Source organism: Stegodyphus dumicola, chromosome 6 (assembly GCF_044657685.1).
Source record: "Stegodyphus dumicola isolate Sdum_Otavi_A_Nest chromosome 6, ASM4465768v1".
In the NCBI taxonomy this organism is placed as follows: domain Eukaryota; kingdom Metazoa; phylum Arthropoda; class Arachnida; order Araneae; family Eresidae; genus Stegodyphus; species Stegodyphus dumicola.
Window position 1 is genome coordinate 22027806 of NC_140773.1, and position 24979 is coordinate 22052784.

Genomic DNA, 24979 nt, shown 5'->3' on the forward strand with positions numbered 1-24979 from the left:
TTAAAGCAAAAAATGTATAATTTACAAACATATAAGAGTAAAGAAACTGAGATCACTGAGCCGGGTAACAGAGTGGATATATATATAAATATATTTATATACGTTTCGTGCGGCCGATTGAACCAAAATACGAGGTGCACATCTACATGTTATAGCAGTCCTATATACAAAATTTCAACGTTCTGAAGCTACTCGTTTTTGAGTTACACGAGATACGTACGTACGTACGTACAGACGCCACGAAAAATTCTCTTCAGAATTCATTTTAAAGCAGTTTTAAAATTTTTTTCGAGGAAAAGAGTCTTTTATTCTGTCCTTACGTACAGATATCACGCAAAAACATCGTTAAATTGCAATTGATAGCAGTCAAAATAGATATTTTCGTTGAAATATGCTGCCTGAAACTTTTCGCGATTACAATACTTCCTTTTTACTTCATACAAGGAAGTAAAAAGAATAGGCAAAACAATCGTGGTTGAGCCGATAATCCTAGAAGATGGCTCTTGCGGGATGGCAGCAATGGAGGCACTGACATCAGAAAATAATGCTTGTGTCCAAGAGGAAATACTGAGTGATAGAAGTCTAGAGGTAAAACAATAGGTAACACAATTTTGCATGGCCCGATGGTCGTAGAAGATAATTCTCGTAAGAGTCCACCAATGGAGACATTGGCATCAGAAAATATTACTCGTGTCTAAGACAGAAATATTAAGTGATAAGAGCTTAGAAATAAAAAAAATTAAAAAAGTAGCAAGATTGGGTCGATCTAAAACAACACTTTTGCTAATTTTACATGAACAATGTCTCTATAAAATGCGCACCCTGATTTTCTTCATCCGTTCAAAAACAGCAATACGTCTTTTGTTGTGAGCAGTTGTCACAGCTTTCCGAAGCAAATCAGAGAAATGTTGCAGTCGATATTAACTGATAATGAAATAATGGTCCAGTAGATCTTCTATGATCTGCCATCGGAAATCAGTCAATGGTTTGGAGATAAATGGTGAAGCACACCACCAAAGAAGCAAAGGTGCAACAATCAACGAATGAGACAACGTCCACCATTTTTAGAGAGTGTCAGAAGATCTTCCATATAGACTCTACAGAAAACAACATAATCGGAATGGAAAATATTGTATGCATTGCGAAACGAAATTAAAGAAAAAAGGCGCGGAATACTGAGCCGCGGATTCTTAAAGAGCTTCTAAATCAGAGTTCTAAGACCCACTCTCTTTTCCAGCGTATAAACCAAGTTTAGCTGCACGTGATTATTACTAATTTCCTTCAAACTGAAATCTAATCTTCGTGGAAAGAGATTTCATGATGATCACAGGGTGAAAAGATCAGTTATGGAACATTTTGAGAATAAATATTCAAATTATTTTTGATGGCATAGAGCCATTCATTAAACGAAATGAAAAGCAGAACTTAAATTCAGTCAGAGCCCACCCAAGCCCGGTTCTGAACCTAAGTCTTTTTAAAACGGAAATTTTTTATAACACCATATTTAAGCAGCAAATTATACAGCAGTGTTGGGTTTAAACAATAATTTGCGTTAAGTCATTAAAAGTATAATTTCCAAAGGTTGATGAACGCATCGCGAGAAATTGAATACGATTGGGGTATTCTTTGTACTACTAAAAGAGCGGTACTGAATTATTTTAAAATTTAAGACATAATAAAAAAATTGTTTTTACTTACTGTATAATTTGGTGTAATTCAAATGGGCATATTGTTTTAGATCTTTTACTATTCGGCACAAAAATACGCTTAGGAATTTGTTAACCTAGAACTCTAAATGGTTCGTTATATATTATACAGTTTTGCGAGAAGTGAGAATTTTTTCTTCTCTTCAAATGCATGCCTGTGATCGAGAGAATAAGGCCGCTGAAGACGTTCGAACGTTTGCGAATACAAGTGTTTTCATGGTTTTCCCGAATTGTAACGTAAATGCGAAATTTTCTGTAGAAAACACTAGCTGCTTAAATAAGCCCTGAATTTCGTTTGGTTTCTCACATTCATCTTAGTACACTTCCCGTCAAGAAAAGTAACAAGGTCAAGAGCTTTCGAAACTTAAGCTTATTCTTGCTGACAAGACTATTCGAAATACAGTAGAGAATGCTGTACATCCTTTAATTTCAGATCTTCAATAAAAACGTTCTGCGGCGATGGATCTTCCCATATAAGTCCTGAAATTGACAATTTCAGGATAGATTTCATAGAATTATACTTTAAGTACCTGGCTGTTATATAAATAAGTTATGACTTAATTCTGTCTAATGCCAATTAACATCAAGTGTACATTTCAATCCAGAAGGACTTCTGATGTTACTTACTCATTATTACTAAAACTTAAGCGGCAAAAAACAGTTCTCAGAATTGAACGACATTTTAAATATGTGAGTGTAACACTGATATAAGTAAGTGCTTACAAATCAAAACAAACGAATCATTTATTCCAGAATAAATTCTAAATGGATGGAGATTATAATATCTTGTTTAATCACCCATAGTATGAACACACCTATACGGTGTCGTGCTGATCTCATTGCGCAGTTATTGTAAGCGCGCCGCTGTTGCTCGACCAAATTCCTAGGCTGCCCAACTTGCAGTCCGAAGTAATCCCAGACATGCGTGTTGTAATACACTGAATACCAATAAGTATTTGAACACCTATGTAAATGACGCTATCTGCGGTCCTAAGGTACGTCCCGGACTCCGCCAGTATATATCGTGTAGGAAACAGCATCGGCTTTAGTAGCATGCAAGATGCTTCGCAGTTCGGAGCTCTCTGATTTCGAGAAAGGCATAATTAACGGGTATCACAAATGTGGCCGATCCTTAAGGGACATATCTAGCGATCTGAAGTACCCAAAATCGACAGTGACCTATGTGATTAAGAAGTGGAAGGTGAGCGGTGATTGACGAAATGTGCCCGAGAGGAGTTTCAAGAGGCATCCATGAGTATTGTTTCGATGAATACCATCCATAAGGAAGCACATCTGCTTGGTTTTCATGGTCATGCTGCTGCCCATAAGCCTTTGATCACAAAGTCCAACCGCGCTGCTCGGTTAATGTGGTGCAAAGCACATCGAAATTGGACCGTAGATCAGTGGAAACGAGTTCTTTGGAGTAACGAATCAAGGTTCAGCCTTTACCGTTCGGATGGCAGGGTCTGGGTCTGGCGTCTCCCTGGAGAACATCTCCTGCCAGAATGCATTGTGCCAACAGTCAAGTTCGGCGGAGGTGGAATTATGGTCTGGGGGTGTTTCTCCTGGTATGGGCTGGGACCCTTTGTCCCCATTCATGGTAAGCTCAACTCCAATGCCTACTGCACTATTTTGGATGACAATGTGCTTCCTACGTTGTGGCAGTTTTACGGGTTGGACCCCTGTTACTTTCAGGACGACAATGCCAGTTGTCATGTTTCGACGTTAACCAAGGCTTAATATGGTGCCAAAGGAGTTCATCGAATGGACTGGCCTGCCCAGAGTCCAGACCTGAACCCTATCGAGAACCTCTGGGACGAGTTGCATCGCCGAATTCAGGGGTGCACTACCCGTGCAAAATCGGTGAAGGAACTTCTATGTCTCCTCCAAGCCGAGTGGAAGAAAATACCACTAGCTGTCATACAAAGACTTGTGGAAAGTATGCCCCGGAGGTTCCACGCTGTAATTACCTCTCGTGGAGGCTCTACCAATTATTGATTTTGAATAAAGTTAGTTTTTCTTTTCTATCACAGGTGTCCAAATACTGATTGGTAGTCAGTGCATGGCATTCCTGTGACACTTTTGTTGCGTGTGGCTGAGCAATATCCTGTTGAAAATACCATCCTGTGAGCCCAGCCTCGAATGGACACATACATAGCTAAAGGATGTTATAAACATGTCGCACGTCTGTTGCGATGGCGTAGATCGATATGGGGCACCTTGTACCATCAAACACCAGCTGTGAAAGGGATGTGGTGCTGTAACGCGAAGACAGCAATGAGGTATTCACTACGGAGCTTCCATAGACATACGCAATTTGCATCAATGCCCAAACTGAATCTCGATTCGTCGCTGAAGACGACCTGGTTCCGGTCCAATCCGATTGATCGCGACAACGTTCTCCAGACGAAGGTAACGGTGGGCAGGTGTTATTGGCAGCACATGAAATAGGCGTCGCGTGTCAGCCTGGCGTCTCGCGATGATACGATAGAGGCCCATACTGGAAGTACTGCTGTGCCCAAGGAGTACAATGATGAAGTTGGCACCGCATGCCCGTGTCAGATGATGCTATGGTTTCTTGGATATTGGTCTGCCAAAGGTGTCCTGAACCTGGACACTGTGTGTGCGACTCCTCTCTCGTCCCCTTACCCCAAGAGCTTCTCAAGGTTAAGAGTCAGAACCGCTTAGGTGGCGCTTAGCAGACTACCCACCATCCATCATCTCGATGATTCTTCCCCTCTCGAGCTCTGACAGCTGATCATATTGTCTTCGAAGGCTGTGTAATGGCATCTGTATTCATAAAGCTCCTCTCTGCAACTAATTAAGTGCAGGAAAATTCCTCTGCATATATTTCTTATGTACAGAGAGAATGAATTTCAACGCCTTCTGTTGGCATTACCTAACGCACAATCATTCTGTTTTTCTAATAATTTGCATCTCTGCCTGAATAGCTCCTCACGGCTAGTTCCATTACGATCCGACAACTACTTCTTGCCGTAAAAATTTTTATGACAATGAGTGTATTAAAGTGAATTAATATTATTCATTCACTTATAAAAATTTATAATTTACTCTTGTAGTTTCATCTTAAAATGACATAATGGGACAGAAACTGTAAAATATTTTAAAAGTTTACTAATATATATTATACAGATTTAAATTCTTAATTTTAAACTGTGACTAAAGAATAATAACTGCTGAATGAAAGTTTTTAAATAGATGAAAAGAATTAATCCTAAAACTTATATTTACAGCAGGTCAACAAGTGAACGAAGAACAACTGGAAGAAATGATTGAAGAAAACAGAGCTGTTTTTACTAAAGACGTAAGAAAATTTTACTTCAAAGAAGATTTTTTTACTTCATTTATTTAATACTAATTTTTATTGTATTGTCGAAATTTTTTAAAGTTATCATGTTTTCGTATTATTTTACAATGCACTTTTCTATTCAAATAATTTCCTTTTTTATTTATTGAAAAACATGAATGTAAAAATTTAAAAACCTATTTTAAAATTATGCAAACAGCTCAACCTGATTATGTACTAAACATCATTTGAAATGTATCATCACTCATGCCATAAACCGATTTGATGCATGTCTTTGCACAAAATATACAACGAATCAATAAAGTCCTCATGCAGCCTTTATTTTCGCAACCGTTCGTCATAAACATATACCACCAGTTGCAAAAATGTTTTAAATAAAACAGATATTAATGCTTTTGTATTTTTTAATTTAAAAAAAGTGAATTTTATAATTTTTTTATATTTTAAAATTTTATACAAACATCTGGTTCATATAGTTATATATAGTAACAATTTTATTATCGTAAAAGTTTTACTCATTTTAGGAAATAATATGCAATGCGTTTGACTTCCATACGATAAAAAATTACAAGCTCTTATAATAGTAAAAATGAAAAAGAGAATTCCCGAGAAAGCTGTTTGTTTCTTGAAACTTATGAACATTCTGCTTATAATCTTACTCGATTATTAAAGCTAGTGGTCAACAACCGTTATAGATAATTTTTTTGACTTAAAAGAACAGGGATATTTGATGAGAAAGAAGGTTCACTAAGAGAGCTGTTTGTTTCTACTGTTTGTTTTCTTTCTAGGACATTACTACTTCATAATTTAAATCTGAAGTTTGGGTCTCATATCATAGCTTTACACGCATAATCGGCTCCTCAAACATATCTTTCCAATGAGCTCTAATAGAATATTTTAGCTTCTACGTGTTTGTTAATTTAACGATAACACAAATTAAGATTGATAACTCCTGTTTCAGCAGCGATAACCCTTCATACAATTACTGCTGGGTTTTAAAGGATATTCTTCATCTTTTCATTTATTCACAATACATTAAGAAATTCTTTCGGTTTTGTGACAACAGTGAAATTGGTCTTCTGCGATAAACTACTTTGTGGTAAAGAACAAGCAGAATTCGAGTAAGAAATCTTTTGTTTCTTGCTCCAATAATCTTTCGCTTGTCTGATATCAAAGCAAGTCCACGAAATTAATCGTTTCAAGGAAGCAAAATTGCGTCTGTTGTTGGCAAAAGCCTTGGACACCATACAGGTGATATTACGACTTTTGCCGGAAGGGAAGAGACCGAGCGTCTCCCGCCAATCTTACCCTACCACTAATCTCTCGAAACTTTCGGTTCGCCGCATATTTAGAGTACCCCATACTGCACAGACACTCTACATTTACAAACATCCATGCCTTCTCCGGTATTCGAACTCGGGTCCTTCAGTACGGCAATCAGAGTCGCTACCCACTAGCCTGGTTAGGCAGCTTGTTTAATTTTAATGTACAGGATGTCCGCAAAGTCCTTGAAAAACTTTACCCTATTTTTGTGGGCACCCTGTAACAGGTAGCTTTGGAAATGTCTGCGGTGTTGTTAAATGTATATCCAAGTTTCTTCATAACAATTTGTTTTGGTTTAATATACACATAATGTCAGGATTTTCAGATCTAAAAATCCTCGTGTCACAAGGAGTTGAAGCGGGATAGCCCAGAAGGGAGTGTTTGGTGTAGGATGCTGTATGGCAAAGTTTTAGGACCATTTTTCGTCCATGAACAAACAACAATTGGAGTTCACCTCGATACATTGACACTGACCACATTGATTACATTTGGCCACAGTTGATGAATCGTCAACCAGAGGTAATTTTTTAGCAGGATGGCGAACCACCACACAGGACATTGTGGGTGCGCAGTCTTCTTGACAAAACTTTCCCGAACACTTAGATCGAGATGGATGAAGCCATTCTGTGGCCACCACGTTCGCCTGACATAACTCGTTTGGCTTCTTTTCTTTCAATCCTTTTCTTTCTGTAAGGCTATCTTAAAGTTATTTTTGAAGGTTAAAAATGTCAAAAATTGCAGACCAGTAGACCAGAATCGGCAATGTCACTGCAGTCATTGATCACGCCAATGTTGAAACCATACATAGACAGAACTGGAATATTGGCATGAGATTTTCCCGTTACTGATGGTGCGTATGTCGAGGCTCTGCAATTAGTGTCACTTGTCGCAATCACAAAAGCATTGAACATTGCTTGTGAAAGTGTGACCATTATCAAGCAACAAGCTGTTAAAGTTGGTCAGGAATGTTGTCAACACCCTGTGCATTTCTTTGCACTATATATTGTACTAGAACACATGTTTAGTCATTTTTTGTCAATGTTTCTGTCAATTTTTGGCTGTTTTCATGGCCAAAACTAATTTCTTCCGCTCTCGTTTCTACCATTTTGGCAGAACCTTACGTAACTGAACATGCAGCGTACCACGGCTACCAAAGAACAGCATTACTTAAAATCCCGCAGCAAGGCGTCTGGGTAGTTATTCCTCAGCTACTGCTTTCGTCAGGTTTTACTCAAAAATTCGACAAGCAAGCATAGTGCTTAAAACATTTATTCATTATTTAAATAATATTCTTAAATCTCACTATCGACATTCCAAATTTGCTCAGCAATGCTGAATTTAAATTCTCACATCTAATTACAATTAAGTTGAGCTGTCTCTAATTATAACAATGCCTCGCATCTTAAAAAACGTTACGATGAGCGTTTCCTATATGAAAATGTACTGTTATGAATTGTGAATTTTTTGCACTAGTTAATGTAATGGAACGGTTGCTATAAAAAATGGTAGTAGTCTTAATAGTGAGCGTCATCTGTAATGAGCTTTATATCCGAAGTTATCCTATCTTAGATATTTTGCATTGTGATTGCATATTTTGAAATCAAAAAGGTGAAAATAGAATAGAACATTTAAAAACAGAATATCTAGATAATCTACAATAAACGCTACAGCATCATATTTCAATGCACTCTAAATTTCACAGACAACAGGATGTTTGATTGATTGATTTATTGGTTAATATAAATCGCGCAAGAACTATAGTCTGTTACTTTAAAACAGGCATTAAAGACATTTCCGGCCTTCTCCCATTTGGAATCGTAACACGTATCGTCTTCACCGCACAATACTTATTTTCTCTACGGTACTTACGTACTATCCCGTCGACCATGAGAGTTGGCTACTATCGAACTAAGAAAGCTGGCGGAGATCCTTCCAAAAGTTGCGCCAATTGTTTCTGCGGTATTGGTTGGTTGGTTTGGTTTATTAGATTACGGCAAAGCATTCGAGGGCTATCTGCCTTAAGGGATGCCTTCGTGGAGGGCGTTTTAAAGGAAACTGGCTCGTATACACGTTACACATGGGGAAAACCACGAAAACACCAATGCAGCCAGTCCGTTAGCGGGATTCGAACCTCGGACCGAACTATCAGTGTTCAGCGACGTTTCTGCGGTATTCTGAAGGAACTCACGCCTTAATAAATAACCAGTATTCGACTCGCTTAGTTTCTGTGCTGCGTAAAATGGTTTCCGTCGATGTCTACTATTTTGTTAGGTCCTTCGATTTTATCTAAAGTTCTCTTTAGAACGCTGTGAGTACAAACTTGCCACAGGTAATTGTCTCAATCTATGATTGTTTTGTCTGCCATATTCAGCTGATTGTGTCTATTATCACACACTTTTTTAATGGTTACGTTCCATAATTTTGAAAATATTGTCTGTTATTCTGTAGAAGACAGCTTCCAAAGTTTAAAAAAAAATTTTTAAATGCAAGGGGGGGATATAACAATAACAACACAGCGATAATAATTTATATCTTTCGTTCATAAAAATGAAACATGCCCCATCAAAATCAATCAGTGTTACATCAAACGAAAGCACAGATGACATGAGTTTATGTTGATGTCACGCGTATCCATAACCGGCCCTAAATCGTGCTGTTTGGCTTCAGTTTCATGGTCGACGAGATAATATTTAAGTTACTTTCTCCACCTCATTTGAGATTGTAGCTCAAGTCAGTCTTTATTCGTGCGATTTTCACGAAGGGATAAAAGTTACACAGAAATGAAGTGGGAGAAAATATTAAGAGGCTCCCATTTTCTGCATCTGCCGTTATCATGGTTGCGAGGCAAACTAAAGGAACAAATGACTCTGAAGTTCCTATTTTAATATAACAAACTATATCAATCTCAGAAGTAAACTGCCTTCGTAGATGTCTTTTCTAAAGGCTCGTATTTACATTAAATATGGCTAAATTCATGAAAACTCCGTGCTTCAGCCTATTCGCATTGCACCAATATCGGAGGAACTACTAGTTTTCGGATGCCTTAATTATTCGGGCACTGGTGGATAAAGAAATAGAAGCATAATTATTAATTTGGATTGCTTGGAATTTAGAATGTGTATCAAAACTTAACATCAAACTTGATAGTAAGTTAAAAGTGCTTTAGTTGCTAGCAATGCCATAATTGTCATAATTTGTGAAATTAAATAATAACTAATCGATGAATATTTTTGTTTTGGTGTTCCCCTTCATCAGTGCATCTGAATTATTTGTTTTTAAGGTATCTGCCTTCGGAGCACTTTTCTTTAAAAACATAGAATTCTGATGAAATATATATTTATTTAGTCAAAATATAATATCAAATCATGAAAATAGGTAAATTTTTAGGAATATTTTCATAAATTTTTGAAATATATGCAATTTTATGCACATTTTTAGGAGAATTTAACACTTACGTTAAACGTCGTATATTTTTCCCACAGCATATATTTCAATTTTATTTATACTGTATACTACTACAACACTCATCTGTGTTATGAACTAAAATGTTTATGATATTTCTAAAATTTACTAAAATATGTGTAATTACATGAAAAAACACAGTTTTTTGTAAAATATTTCTTATCGTTTTATATAGAAATACTTATAAAACAATCAAATTAATAAATATAACTTAGATTGTAGCTTAAAACCTAGTAAATAATATAGAAAACACTTTAGTGAAATTTTTAATAGAGATACCTTTAGAACATTTTGAGTAATTACATTTCTTGTATGTAAAAACACTAGAAAAATTAGTTTTCCAGAAAACGCATTTAAAGATTTCACATTAACAGAAAAACTGTTCTGTTGTATTTACACACTTAAAATTCTCCAAATTTGTACATCACACCCTTCATATCTTTATACTTAAGTAATTTTGATTTCCTATTTGATTTTAATTTTTTTCTGGCTATCTTCGAAATGAGCGACGAATGACGTTTCGAGTTCTTTATTCTTTCGTTATCAATTCCAAAGTAATTTTTAATCATTTCTTGTTCAATTGATATGCCTAAATGTTCAAACACAGGAAGTAATCCAAGATACCCTGAATTAAAAATTAAAACTGCTATATATGCACCCAGCAACGTAGTCTTTATACCTAATCGCGATGTTGCCAGACCCAGTTAAAAAAACCGCAATGTTGCCAGTCCCAGTTCAAAAAATTAAGGCAAATAATTATTGCCAGAAACAAAAAAAAAGTACCCAGAATTAAAATGAAATGTTTTAGCACAATTTACACACAAACAGGTAAAAAAAAAAAAAAAAAAAAAAAAAAAAAAAAAAAAAAAAAAACACGGATAACAACATTGTTTACCTTTAAGTTGAGCCTTTTAAATGGCACTTCCGGTCTTTCTGCTTTCACTTCCAGTGCAGTTAATTGGCTATATCTTCTCTTCTAATTATCACAAACGTAAAAATGAACCATTTTCGGAATCCTACAAAACTGACCTTTCAAATTAGGCAATTAAAAAAATCTAATTTTTTCGCCGAAATCGTTTTTTTTACGTAGGCAGATACCTTAAGACAAAAGTAATCAAATAATTGGCATGATTTCAACTTATTATATGCCTAATACTTTTTCATAAATAATTTCATATTTTATATTTGATTTCAGTACATTGTGCAAGTGGAGAAAGCAAGAGAAGACTTGACAGATGTCAAAGAACGATGCTCAGAGCTTCTGAAGATAGAGACTAGTCTACGGGAATTGAATGATATGTTACTTAGCCTTTCCATATTAATAAGCAATCAGGTACAAATAGTTTACTGGAAAATTACCTAAATATATCACTATCTTTCATAGTCGCTGATTTTATTCACTATGCACTATTTTCGAAAAAATCCGGCTATAAGCTTTATTTCCTTAAATACACTGACTACCAATAAGTATTTGGAGACCTATGCAAATGACTATATCTGCGGTCCTAAGGTACGTCACGGACTCCGCCGGTATATATCGTGTAAGAAACAGCATCGGCTTTAGTCGCATGCAAGATGCCTCGCAGTTCGGAGCTCTTTGATTTCGAGAAAGGTATAATTGTCGGGTATCACAAATGTGGCCGATCCTTAATGGACATATCTAGCGATCTAAAGTGCCCAAAATCGACAGTGGCCTATGTGATTAAGAAGTGGAAGGTGAGCGGTGATTGTCGGAATGTGCCCCTAGTCGGCAGACCAAAGAAACTAGGAGATAGAGACCGACGAGTGCTGTCCAGAGAAATTCGGAAGAACCGCACTCAACCGATGGTCCTCATCCGCGAGGAGTTTCAACAGGCATCCGGGAGTATTGTTTCAATGAATACCATCCATAAGGAAGCACATCTGCTTGGTTTTCATGGTCGTGCTGCTGCCCATAAGTCTTTGATCACAAAGTCCAACCGCGCTGCTCGGTTCATGTGGTGCAAAGTACATCGAAATTGGACCGTAGATCAGTGGAAACGGGTTCTTTGGAGTGACGAATGAAAGTTCACCCTTTAACGTTCGGATGGCTGGGTCTGGGTCTGGCGTCTACCTGGAGAACGTCTCTTGGCAGAATGCATTGTGCCAACAGTCAAGTTCGGCGGAGGTGGAATTATGGTCTGGGGGTGTTTCTCCTGGTATGGACTGGGACCCTTGGTCCCCATTCATGGTAAGCTCACCTCCAATGCCTACTGCACTATTTTGGATGACAATGTGCTTTCTACGTTGTGGCAGTTTTACGGGTTGGACCCCTGTTATTTTCAGGACGACAATGCCAGTTGTCATGTTTCGACGTTAACCAAGGCTTGGTATGGTGCCAATGAAGTTCATCGAATGGAATAGCCTGCTCAGAGTCCAGACCTGAACCCTATCGAGAACCTCTGGGACGAGTTGCATCGCCGAATTCAGGGTTCACTACCCGTGCAAAATTGGTGAAGGAACTTCTATGTCTTCTCCAAGCCGAGTGGAAGAAAATACTACTAGCTGTCATACAAAGACTTGTGGAAAGTATGCCCCGGAGGGTCTACGCTGTAATTACCTCTCGTGGAGGCTCTATACCGGAGAACCAACTATTGATTTTGAATAAAGTTAGTTTTTGTTTTCTATCACAGGTGTCCAAATACTTATTGGTAGTCAGTGTATAATTCCAGGCGTGTTTACTCAACAGCGAATGTAACGACATAGGCCATTTTTTTATGCTTTTCTCAGACTTAAATCTGGATTTCTTACCGCAAATTTAGAAAGTATATTTCCAACTATAAATGAATTTTGAATGCTATTTTAGAACTAACGATATTAAAAATGCGTCTCCGAATATTGAAGTTAAGGTATGGAATGTTCTGTTTTTGACATTCTTATATCTTCAGGTGTAAGCCGAAAAAGTACTTACGTATTAACGCAACCGTCTTTAGTACAACGTGGCGAATTTTTGTAGATTAAAAGATAGATTTACTTATGGGATGCGATATATTAGCGATTTGTTTTAAAAGATTGCCAAGTTATTGATATTTAACAGGAATTTTGCACGTCTAAATTCTGTTATTAAAAAAACTTTTCTTGCTGAATTTCTTTGTTTCTTAGTGTGCCTTTTCATACATTTTTATTAACACTTTGACTGCCGCGTCACCCATTTCGGCGTGACAGCAAAAATTCTAATCAGGTTGCTCATCTGTATTCGGGTGACAGTTCTTTGAATATTTAGGAGATAATGGAGGTATTTGAAAAAATGATTGCTGATTGCTGAAAGAAAAGAACGAAAATGCTTGTTACCGACAGCTAAACTCATTCCGTTCACTAATCTGAATTGTGCTTTCTTCGGTAATAGTTTTCGTTTTCCCTAACAAGTTCTTTAGAATCTACATCACATTTATTATCACTGTATTTATCAGTATTCGAATCAGAACTTGAGGATGTAATTTTGCTTATAATTACCGTTCTGAAAAATCTCGACTGTTCCTCATCGCTACTATTCGAATGTTTGTAAGCCTCGTAACAGGTTTTTTCTTCGCTGCTGTATAATTCACTTAAGAAAGTTACTTTTAGACTTTGCGAAAAGTTGCGGCAACAACTTTAACACAAACAAATTTCAACTCTTTGTCACTAAAGAAAAAAATAATTTTCCAATCTCATACACTTTCTTAGATACTGTTACGAAATGTAAAGGCGCGGTAAGATGGCTTTCCCGCAAAGCAGTTTTAGGGTTGCCATAAAATATCAAGGAGGGCAGGGATGCCACATTTAGCGAGAAATCGCCCATTTGGCGACAAAATTGGCGATATACCATGGACGGTTGGAGAACCTTCTGGAACGAATTCTTACCGCTTTAGTCCAGAATGTTCCCGAACACAAGCCGAAAGCTATATAAACCCTGCTGGTCCGCAGTCAGTAAGTGTGCTTCATCGAAAAGAGAGTATGTCTCTCATCGAGAATGACAATCTCGTCTAGCGAGTCATTCCCTGCGGAGTCGATCGAGTTGACAGCCGAGCGACGAGTGCCGAGTGGGTCGTCGAGTCCACCGAAGGAGTCTGTTAGCGTATCGCGGTTAGTGCATCGTCGAGAGAGCGTGTTGAGCTCCGGGAAAGACTGAAACGAAGAGTCAGGAGCTGTGCTCGTGTGTCGTCGAGTGCATCGCGAGTTGTAGAGTGGACAGTCTCGAGAGTACGTGGAGTTCCGAGAACGACCAAGCAGATGTAAGAGCTGATGTTCGGGAGCTGTACTCCGGAAAGCAGAGTCGGCTGTTTTGCAGGAAGCTGTCTCCACCGTGATAGCCTGATAACCTGAAGGCTGTGTCGCTGAACGTGTCAGCGTGTTTATAGTAGATCTTCGACGACTGTAAAAAGTGTTATTGGAGGCTGTCCTGATTAATACCGGACAATAAAGTGTGTTTCGATACTTTATTAAGTGTCGTCGTTATTCACTCCAAATCTACGAACCCCGTACGAACGTGAACGAAGAAAATAACGTAACAATTGGTGTCAAAAGAATATAGAAATAATGTAGCAATACTTTATTTTTGAGGAAAGATTTCTAACTGAATGTATGTCCCAAAATGTTTTGTCCCAGATGTTCTATACTCCAGCGATTGGAAACAGTTGACGCATGGTATAACAGCGCTCGTGTCCAAAAGGAGATTTCCTTACAAACTCGCATAGAAGTCAACGTGTCAATTAATGTTGGCTTTTTTTTTTTTTTTTTTTTTTTTTTTTTAGTCCAAAGGGATTTCAGTCCCGAAGGACTATTGCTTTCGTTTTGGCATTTTGCGTCGGACTCATAAACGTCGGTTCACTTTTCAAACTGTTGCCACAAAATGTTAGAGTCCTGCATTATATTTGAAGAAATTAAATAATGAAAAATCTGCATAAATGATTGTCTATTTCTCGCATTGTGATAAAACAATGGTACATAGAGCCATCGAATTTTGAATGACGAAATCCTACTGCGATTATGGGCATCTGAAATCCCAAATTTGGAATTTGTTTTATTATAGGTTTTATATTTTGTAAAACTTTAACGAATTTTTGATTTACAAACTCAATGCTTTAAAAGCGAGAAATGGCAACGTTATATAGAAAAAAAAAATACGTTTATCTCCAGCTCGCGAGACTGTGTATATCGGAAATTCTAAAGATATGCTTAATTTAACATTATTTTGCGATATTGCTCTTGAACTGTATTTTATGGTTTAAGTGCAAAGAACATGATATTTAATAAATAAAGGTAACACTCAAAACGTTAAAAAAACGCCCCTTAAGACGTAATTTAAAATCTGAAAAATTTCAGATTTTTTTTTTTTTTTTTTTTTTTGTTGTTGTTGTTGTTGTTGTTTGTTCCAGAACAGAAAATAATCTGAAAATTCCTTGTATTTGTTTGATTCTTTAAATGGAATTATGCATTTATGAGCAGTTTTTATTCAAGAGATATTCATTTGTGTAATCCTATTAAAATCTCTATATCAGATAGGGTATGTCGATCAGCTAGTGGTCACGACTGTTTTACAATTTTACTCAATAACTGAAAAATACTGTAGCCGGGTCCGACTGAATCTAGCTCCGGTGGGGAAGAATAATTGAATTTTAAAGAAGAGAATAACCAATCAAATTTACAAACTTAATTAAAACAGTAAAATTGTTAAACTTATAAGACATTCTTATGATCTAACCTCCCTGTTTTTTCCCCTTACTCCTATCTATCTCACATGTATATATCTATCCTGCCGCCCAACCGATAGATTGGTTAGCGTCGCTGAGTGCCGTGCCAAAGGCCACGGATTCGAATTCCGCGGAAGGCATGGATGTTTGTAAATGTATAGTGTCCGTGCAGCATGGGGGCACTCTAAATGTACGAAGAACCGAAAGTTCTCTCGAGAGGTTGGTGGTAGGAGAAGAGGGGGAAGGAGACCCTCGCACCAGTCCCTCCCCCCGGGGTGCTCTCCGTCAAAATTGAATAAGCTAAATCCCACTGTCACATGTAAGATGGCCCACCAGCGGCCGAGCGGTAAAGACGCTGAACACTGGTAGTTCGGTCTGAGGTTCGAATCATGCGAACGGGCTGGTTGCATGGGCGTTTTCGTGGTTTTTCCCATGTGTAACGTGTATACGAGCCAGTTTCCCTTAGAAAGTCCTCCACGAAGGCATCCCTCCCTTTAGGCAGATAGCCCTCGTGTGCTTAGCCATAACTGAATAATCCAAAATCCAAGTCCACATGTAAGATGCTCAAGGCAACGACAAGCGTAATCTAACGCTCCTTGCCACCAGGAAATTCGTACGATTGGCCTGACTATACACATGGAGGTAAGAAAGGAAGTAGTGGCCAAACCGCCATTAGAAGTGAAGCACCGCTCCGAAGCTTCGGTCACCAGATGGGGTGTTTTTTGTTTACATTCACAAGCTCGCTTGACAGCGCTCTGATGGTACTTTGGCACACGACAGTTCCATACAAATCGAAAAACGAGACGCGTAATGGCAGACCGCAAATTGAGTTGAACAGTGTTAAACGAATGTCGCTTACTGCGCATGCCCAGAAAACAATTTGGCGTAATTACTATGTCGGCGCGATTTGAAAAGAAGATAAATACGGTATATGGTAGATGTATCGCCACCTAATTGTAAACAAATCTGCAGTTTAAATCTTCGTAGAGTATAATGTAAATTAATTACTGTGTTAAAATACTATTTTTTGCTCTACTGCTCAAACAACTAGAAAGCTGAAATTATTGCGAAGTAATGTGAAGCAGTGTTTACATTCAAAATGTAAAATATAATACTTATGAAATTCTGCACATTCCTTTGGAACTGTACAAATTTTCGTTCAGAAAAGACTGTAATTTAGGATATATTAGTTGAAAATTTATTCATTATGCTTTTAAGCAATAAAAACAATTCAGGATTTACCATACGTTCCATTAGTACATAACATAAAGAAACACTGAGGAATATAACAAGTGCTTGCAAATAACACTGAAGAAATTTTACAATTCTTTAATGTTAGTTATTAAATTTTTTGAAATGAGAAAATAAAAGCGCGAATATACGCTAACAAACTAAGCGAGATACTCCAGTTTACAATTACTGAATTGTAACATGTAAACAAATTACATTTAAAAAACGAATTATTACGAACATATGTTAACAAATATTAAATGCACTGTTATTGACAAATTAAAATGAAACATATATTAGAAAAATAAGCAAGTGCAATCGGCATGGACGTTAAAATAACTAATAAGCAAAGTTCCACAACATTGCAATTTTAAACATCACTCAAACACATTCGACAGCCATGGAGATCACGAATAAGCTAACGTAGGGTTGCTTTGTCGCCAATATTTCTCCCCGCGGCAAAGGTACACCATCAAGCATGCGCAGTAAGCGAAATTCGCTTAACACTGTTCAACTCAATGTGCGGTCTGCCAATACGCAAACAGGACACTTCTGCATAAAAGAAACATTCCTAGTGTGAGGGATAATAGCAATTTGTATAGTTTAGTGACATTTACGCAAAAATCACATCTTGGTTATTTTTCTATAACTAACAGCGGTTTTAATTATGTTGTGTTTATTGAGAATACGGCAAAGCACACTAGGGCTATCTGCCTAAGGGAAGGGATGCCTTCGTGGACGACTTTCTAAGGGACACTGGCTCGTATACACGTTACACATGGGGAAAACCACGAAAACACCCATGCAGCCAGCCCGTTCGCGGGATTCGAACCTCGGACCGAACTACCAGTGTTCAGCGATTTTACCGCTCGGCCGCTGGTGGGTTCGGTTTTGATTATGAATTTGTTTTATAAAACTCTAAGCTGTTGAACTACAAAAATATAGATTTTAGCAAAAATATTATGCTTAAAGAATGAAAAATACCTCACCGTACCTTTAAAATTGTATACACCTTTTGATACCCTTTGATAGAGTATTCGCTACTTTTATTTTATGTTCCAAACGCTAAAATGTTTTAAATAAAATAAATTTTTTTTTTACATCCACGTATTATTATAACACGTACTTTTTTAAAATTAGTGTAAATTACTTTACTCGAAAAATATAGTGAATGCACAGAAATTAAAGATTTGCACATGCCGGAAATGAAAAATGGTATTTATGCATGTGCTTGCAAAAAGCGTGTATCTGCATTTAACAAAATACGCAAATATTTATTAAATTATTTATAAATGTATTTGAAATGAAGGATTTATGCATTCATAAACAACTGTGAAAGTAAGTTACTGTGGAAAAAATCTAATTATTAGATGTATCTAAATTTATAAAAATTATAGATATTATCTAAATATATAATAACCTTAAAATTGAATTGTAAACATAAATTGGCATCCTGTTGACAAATATGTTATAAAACTAGTTAAGCAATAATTGTTCGTACTGGAAAGTAATGTGTTAAAAGGTATTGTAAAGCAATTTCTATGAGATGCGTACTTAAGAAAGTAATACAGAAGAGTTTTGGAATATGTATTGTTGAAATTAAGGATAAAAAAAATCTGATAAGTATAATTTAAAGAATTATTCCCTTTACATTTTATGATAATTCGGTTATAAGATTTAAATAATATTTAAAAAAAATCCTTATTTTATTCATTTTCAGAAATATTCAGAGAAAGTTAAATACTATTTAAAGTATTTCGCTTTTAAAATAAAAGGTGCTCTAATTTGAAATGGACCGAATAGAGCATTAATTATAAACTGACTTATATTTTTTCGTATAAAAGATGCCTCAGAAGCTAAAAAATCATGTCATATTTGAGAAAGTATTTTAGGAAGAAGCTTTATAAATAGAAAAGAAATAATGCATAATTTTAATATTAATAATACAATAAACTTTGATCTTAATTTTTGTAATCCTTAACCGAATAAAATCGAATTACCTTAAAATTTCTTTCTAATGGATTTAACGAAAACTTCTGAAAATATTTCATTCAAATTAAACCATTCTGAGCAAACTGTTCTGTGACAAGTATAGCATTTAATTGCGTTCAGAATGAAATGTTATTTAAAAATCTGATGTGTACACCACATGACTTCCTTGTACGAAATATTAAATTATACGCATTTTCTCTTGCATTTTATTTAAACTTATTAGATTGAATTAAACCTACTTCGCCGACAGCGCATAAACCACAATAGAATAAATGCATTCTTTAAAATTCACTTTGTTTACCATAGCGACACTCTGGCGCTAGGTTTACTTAACTGTATTATATTTCCTTCATATTATAACTCAGAATGCACAAAATGTATATCATTTAAAGAATTATCTAATCGTTGCCACATGTTCTATTCAAGTATTATAATAAAGCTAAAACTATGCATAAAAGAAATTAAGCAAACAAAACAAAAAAGAAACAGTTTTTCACAGACGATTGAGTATTTCTCATTCAATTAATTCAGTTTTCACTTCGCGACAAGGCAAAAATACATAAAAACTCAAAATATCTGTATTAAAAATTAAGAAGTAAATCTTAAACCCTTATTTCCTCGAAAAAATTCCAGAAAGGATTAAGCATGATTTAAATAATAAATGAAGGCGTTATCTTTGTGTTGCGAATCTAAGTTTCTCTAGATTGGCAACAAATCCGCTACTCAGCTGTTTCAGATGTAAACAAGAGCAATGGCCGCCATCAAATTAGGCTTAGTGGCACTTAAACAATTTTAAAATTGTTGATAATTATAAATATATTGCATACCGATTTACTTATGGCATAAAACCCTTAACCGGAAGATAAAAACAACACAATTCAATCATTTTTAAAGCAAAAAATGTACAATTTACAAACGTATAAGAGTAAAGAAACTGAGATCACTGAGCCGGGTAACAGAGTGGATATATTTATAAATATATTTATATACGTTTGGCGCGACCGATTGAAACCAAAATACGAGGTGCACATCTACATGTTATAGTAGTCTTATATACAAAATTTCAACGTTCTGAGGCTACTCGTTTTTGAGTTATGCGAGATACGTACGTACGCACGTACGTACATACGTTCGTACAGACGCCACTAAAAATTCTCTTCAGAATTCATTTTAAAGCAGTTTTTTAGTTTTTTGAGAGGAAAAAAGTCTGTTATTCTGTCCTTACGTACAGATATAACGCAAAAACATCGTTAAATTACATTCGAAAGCGGTCAAAGTGGATATTTTCGTTGAAATATGCTGCCTGAAGCTTTTCGCGATTACAATACTTCCTTTTTACTTCGTACAAGGAAGTAAAAATGTATTCTTTTCATATACTTAGGACTCTGAGGTATAGTAGAAAAAGAAAATATATACATTTATATGCATATTTACGCCGTAATTACAAAGTATTTACATCCGATCGTGTCGAAACTCATTGAACTTAATGGTAAATTATCCATTGTTTTGGTCACCAATGAAGGGATCCAACGTGCTTCAAAGCAGGGTATGGGAAAACCGGTTTAGGGCCACTCCATTTAACTTCCTACCTCCATGACTATACAACAGGCAAGGCAGCATTAGTCAACAACCCCACCCCAATAACAAATATATTTATCCTCTTAAAAATTATTTAAAAGCAAAGTGATATCACTTTTTACGACATCTTGTAATTTTTTGCACATTTTAAATAATACATTGTTTAAAATTTCAGTGGCTCTGTTCTGTTTTGACAGGGAGATATCGTCGATTCGATAGAGCGGCATGTCGCTCTGGCATCAGCTGATGTCAAAGATGGCAATAAAAAAGTGGAAAGATCAGTGCGGAAGCAAAGAAAGATACGGAAAGTAAGTGTGCATACATGCATTACTAAAGCAACGACAATAATTTCAATCAAAAATTGGCATCTAAACGATGTTTTTGTTTTACAGACCAAATTCCTTATCATAGCTGTGGTGATTTTAATAGTGTGTGTGCTGATTGGAATCCTTGTATTGACAAGTTAGCAAGAAGATTAATCCTGAAAAGGCAAGAAACTCCGAAACTTCTGTAAATAGTGTTCTTCTGTGAAAAATAAACGAATACTTATTCTTGAAAATTTAAAACCGTATCTGTTTCAATATACATAAGGCATATCCTCTGCCAAAGCAATTACGATTTAAATACATAATATAATTTAGAGCCATATATGTACATATTTTTACTTGCGCACGGGTTTCTAATTAACTGAATGCACTCGGAACCGATGATAGCTTGATAAAATTTATTTTCCCAAAAGAAAAACGTTAAAGTTCCGGAACTTCTCGCAAAAGGACTCGTCCAGCTCTTCCTACTGATTGACTACTGATTGTGCTATGACAAAGCACAATCAGTAGTCACCATTTCAAACTACTACGAACGTTATACACCAAAGAGCATCTTTTAAGTAGTGCCCACAAACGATACGTTAAAATAGTAGGAAAAGTCAAATCCTTAAAGCTAGTGATATTATCTGTAAAATACCACAAATAAATATAACAGTATTTATTTAGGGTTTTCATTCGCAGAGAACCCGTTGGCGCTTCGGGAAAGAACCCGTTGGCGCCGTTGCATTTTTACTCGCCAAGCTCGCGGTTCATCGAGGATGAGCCGAGCCGTAAACGTGGTTTTTAGTGTATGTAAATTCAAGTTAGCAGACAATGGTAGTAAAACTTCACAGATAATAAGTATATAGATGTAAAACTAACAGGTTAAACGTGATATACAAAAATAAATTTGTATTAAATTCAAGTTAGCACAGAAAACAATGTATTAAGCATAACGGGAAGTAGAAATTCATTCAAAAAAATAAAAATTAGTATTGTTATACTTACGTTTACATTATACTTATATGTATTTTCTCTAATTCATATAGAATTCTAATATTTTTATTACAAGTGTCATTTTTCATTATTAAGTACTTGGCCTGTTGATTGATGTATTTCGGTAAGAGCCATGCCCATGTAATAAATTAAGGAATGCATGACCTTTAATACATCCATTTTACATAGTTTTCAGTTTTTTTTTTTTTTTTTTTTTTTTTTTTTTTTTCAAGTTACTTGCATACAGCTTAAAGCATTTTACATTGCAACAAATACCTGTCCTTTTTCATAATATATTTCACAATACAAATAACCTTCAACAGTAATGAAATTTTCTTCAGTAGCATTGCTAAGTTAATAAAACTAGAACTTTATACATTTAAAAATTATTTTAGGATTTGGAAACCTCATGGTTCTGCGTGCTTACAGCTGTTAATAATTAAGAACATAACGTGAACAGCATGTTACATTTACCCCTCCCGCCATATTTTCTTCCTTTGATCCCGAACTGACGAGCCGAGAACCGGCATCTTTCGACGAAAACTTCTTTAATTATGCGAAAATATTTCTATCTATTCGTTGTTAAAAAATTCAGAAAAAATAACAATAAATAAGAGAAGAATAATATAAATCTCCAAATGCGAACAACGACAACCTTCGCACAAGCGAATAGGATGAATTAGCTAGGTTACCATGTTTGAACTATTATCGCCAAAATTGGCGATGTTGACATTTACCGGGTTCTCTGCGGAAGTACTTCCTTTATTTAGAAGTCAAACAACAAAAATCAGCATTATTTTCACAGGGAATCAAATTTTCACAATTTTCACAAATTTTCACAGGACTAGTTTCGATGGTTTTACCGAACCATCATCCTCAGGGAAACAACATCCCCTCAGGGAAAGTTATTGGCTATATTTAATGCTCGATTGCGAAAAATTGAAAAAGTATTGTATTTGTGATAAAAGTTATATTTGGAAAGCCAATAAGAAAAACTTCCCAGGAGTTTGGTACCTTGTCGTGGTCTGAGGGCTCCTCCTCCTAAGGGAGGAGGTCGAAATCCAAACTCCAAAGAAATTCAATTGGGGAAGCCCCAGGGTCCCAATTGATTTAGATCAAAAATGGATAAATATGTACAGACAGAGACTGTTCCTCAAAATGAACTGATAGAAGAAGCTAGATTATTAATTAGTGATATTGAAACTTGTTTAGTAGAGGCAACTAGAGTAACAGTTCCTCTAAGAAAGAAAGTTTTTAAAGCGCAAGAAGCGCTATTTAACTTTATAGTTTCTCAAGCGTTGGAAATTGAAAACTTAAAGGGAAAATTGGATGTAGTTCAGAAACCACAGACAGAGAAGTCATTTGCAGATATTATTAAAGAACAGAAGATGGAGAAAAAAGTCGTATCAAAGAAAGATAAAATTAAGAGGAAAGATGAACATGTGGCTCTTATTTATCCTAAAGTGAAAGGAGTGTCTTCAGAGGAAGTGAAGATGAAAGTTGTCGAAGCTATTGATCCTGCAAAGTTAAAAATAGGGATTAGAAATGTTAGAAAAATAAATAATGGTGGAATTGTAATTGAGTGTTTAAATCATGAAGAAATTGATAAATTAGAAGAGGAAATTAAAACAAATGAATTGTTAAAAGAAGATATTGAAGTCAGAGCTCCGATTAAGAAAAATCCAAAAATTATATTATATAATATTGATTTGGAAGTTGGAAAAGAGGAACTACAGGAAGCTGTTATTAAACAAAATCTTATATTTGAAGATGGTGGTTTTATTCCACTTTTTCGGATAAAAGGAAAGAATAATAAGGCTCATTGGGTGGCAGAGATCCAACCTAATAAATTTAGAAACATTATTAATCAAGGAAAGATTAATTTTAACTGGTTTCGCATAAATGTTAAAGAATATTTGAATGTAGTGAGATGCTACAAATGTCAGGAATTTGGGCATTTTCACAAAGGATGTACTAAAGATTCAATATGTGCTAATTGTGCACAAAAAGGACATAATCGCTGGGATTGTAAAAATAGTCCAGTATGTATAAACTGTACAAATGTGAATAATAAGTATAAAATGAAGTTAGACGTGCGGCATTCGAGTTTGGATAAAGATTGTTCATGTTTAAAGAGACAATATGATTTATTAACCAGAAGGACAAATTATGGCTTTTAGAAATAAAAAAATATAAACTTGGGTTGGATTCTAGACATTCTAGTCTAGATAAAAGAAATTGTGAGTGTATAAAGACAATATGACTTTTTGATTAGAAGAACTGATTATGGTTAATGGTTTTATTAAATTATAATATGCAAAAGATTTGTATTTTTGTTTGAAAATGTAATAAGTTATTAATGAGATTAATAGTTTGTCTATTGGGTTTGTAAGAAAAGAATTTTTCAGTCTCTGTTTTAATTATTAAATAAATTTTGTTATTAAAAGAAATGATCTATTTAATTTATGAAATACAAATTGTATAAATGATTTATTTTATGTATGAAATACAAGTTGTATAAATGTTTGTTTAAAATGTTGTAATCCTAAACAGGATATTTTGTTACGTAAAAAGTTTATGTAAACATGTAAATTTTATGATTTGTATTTTTGATTTTGATTAATAAAAGGATATTTGTTGGCGAGGACAATGGATCTTTCGGCCAGTGGAGGGTACAGTATGGTGGATGAATTTATCCTAAATAGAAGTTCCATTAATCCCTGCATATACCGCAAGGTTCGCAGGATTTATTAACCGGTCTTACCGAACCATCATCCTCAGTTGCTGACGAGATATAATATAGTGATTAGATAAGATAAGAATGGATAGACATGAGTTAGCTACTGGCGCCATCTGTTGATGAAACGAGAACTAAAACATAATTTCCTCAAAGGCTGAAGGCAAAGATAGATTGAAATTACGGTCGTTAACTAGAACAGAAAGATTTTTCGAATGTGAAATGCCTTCAGAAAATCTAATTCATTTATGGAAGATAATAAGATTTTCTAGAGATCTATTATAGAATCCTCTAGATAATTAGATTTTCTAGAGGCATTTCATATTCAAAAAAATTCATTCTGTTTTAGTTAACGACCCTAATTCCAATCCATCTTTGCCTTCAGCCTTTATGGAAATTATGTTTTAGTTCTCGTTTCATCAACAGGTGGCGCCAGTAGCTTAACTCCTGTCTAGCCATTCTTATCTTCAGAGCCTGAGTAAGACAGGGGCATACGGGGCAGTTGCGCTGGGCCCTCACATCAGAGGGGGGCCCCGAATCGAATGGAAAATTTATTATAAAAATTTAAATACCTCCATAAAGTTCGGTTCTTCATCACTGAAGTACTAAAGCAGAAGGGGGGCCTCCAAGGAAGT

At 35.6% G+C, this 24979-nt stretch overlaps 1 protein-coding gene across 2 annotated transcripts in view; it reads left to right on the forward strand.

The window, feature by feature from the left end:
• Window positions 1-20872, forward strand: part of LOC118205227 (syntaxin-1A-like) — an 83454-nt gene extending 62582 nt beyond the window's left edge. The window contains exons 6-9 of one of the 2 annotated variants that reach the window (XR_015041449.1): window positions 4961-5031; window positions 11015-11152; window positions 20482-20614; window positions 20699-20872. Coding sequence is in view for 1 of the 2 variants with exons in the window: in XM_085817884.1 (XP_085674010.1) it covers window positions 4961-5031; window positions 11015-11152; window positions 20504-20614; window positions 20699-20773 (395 nt within the window). In the remaining variant the exon portion in view is untranslated. The remainder of the gene's footprint in view (window positions 1-4960; window positions 5032-11014; window positions 11153-20481; window positions 20615-20698) is intronic. The other variant, XM_085817884.1, reaches the window with a different exon arrangement.
• Window positions 20873-24979: the final 4107 nt, after the last annotated feature.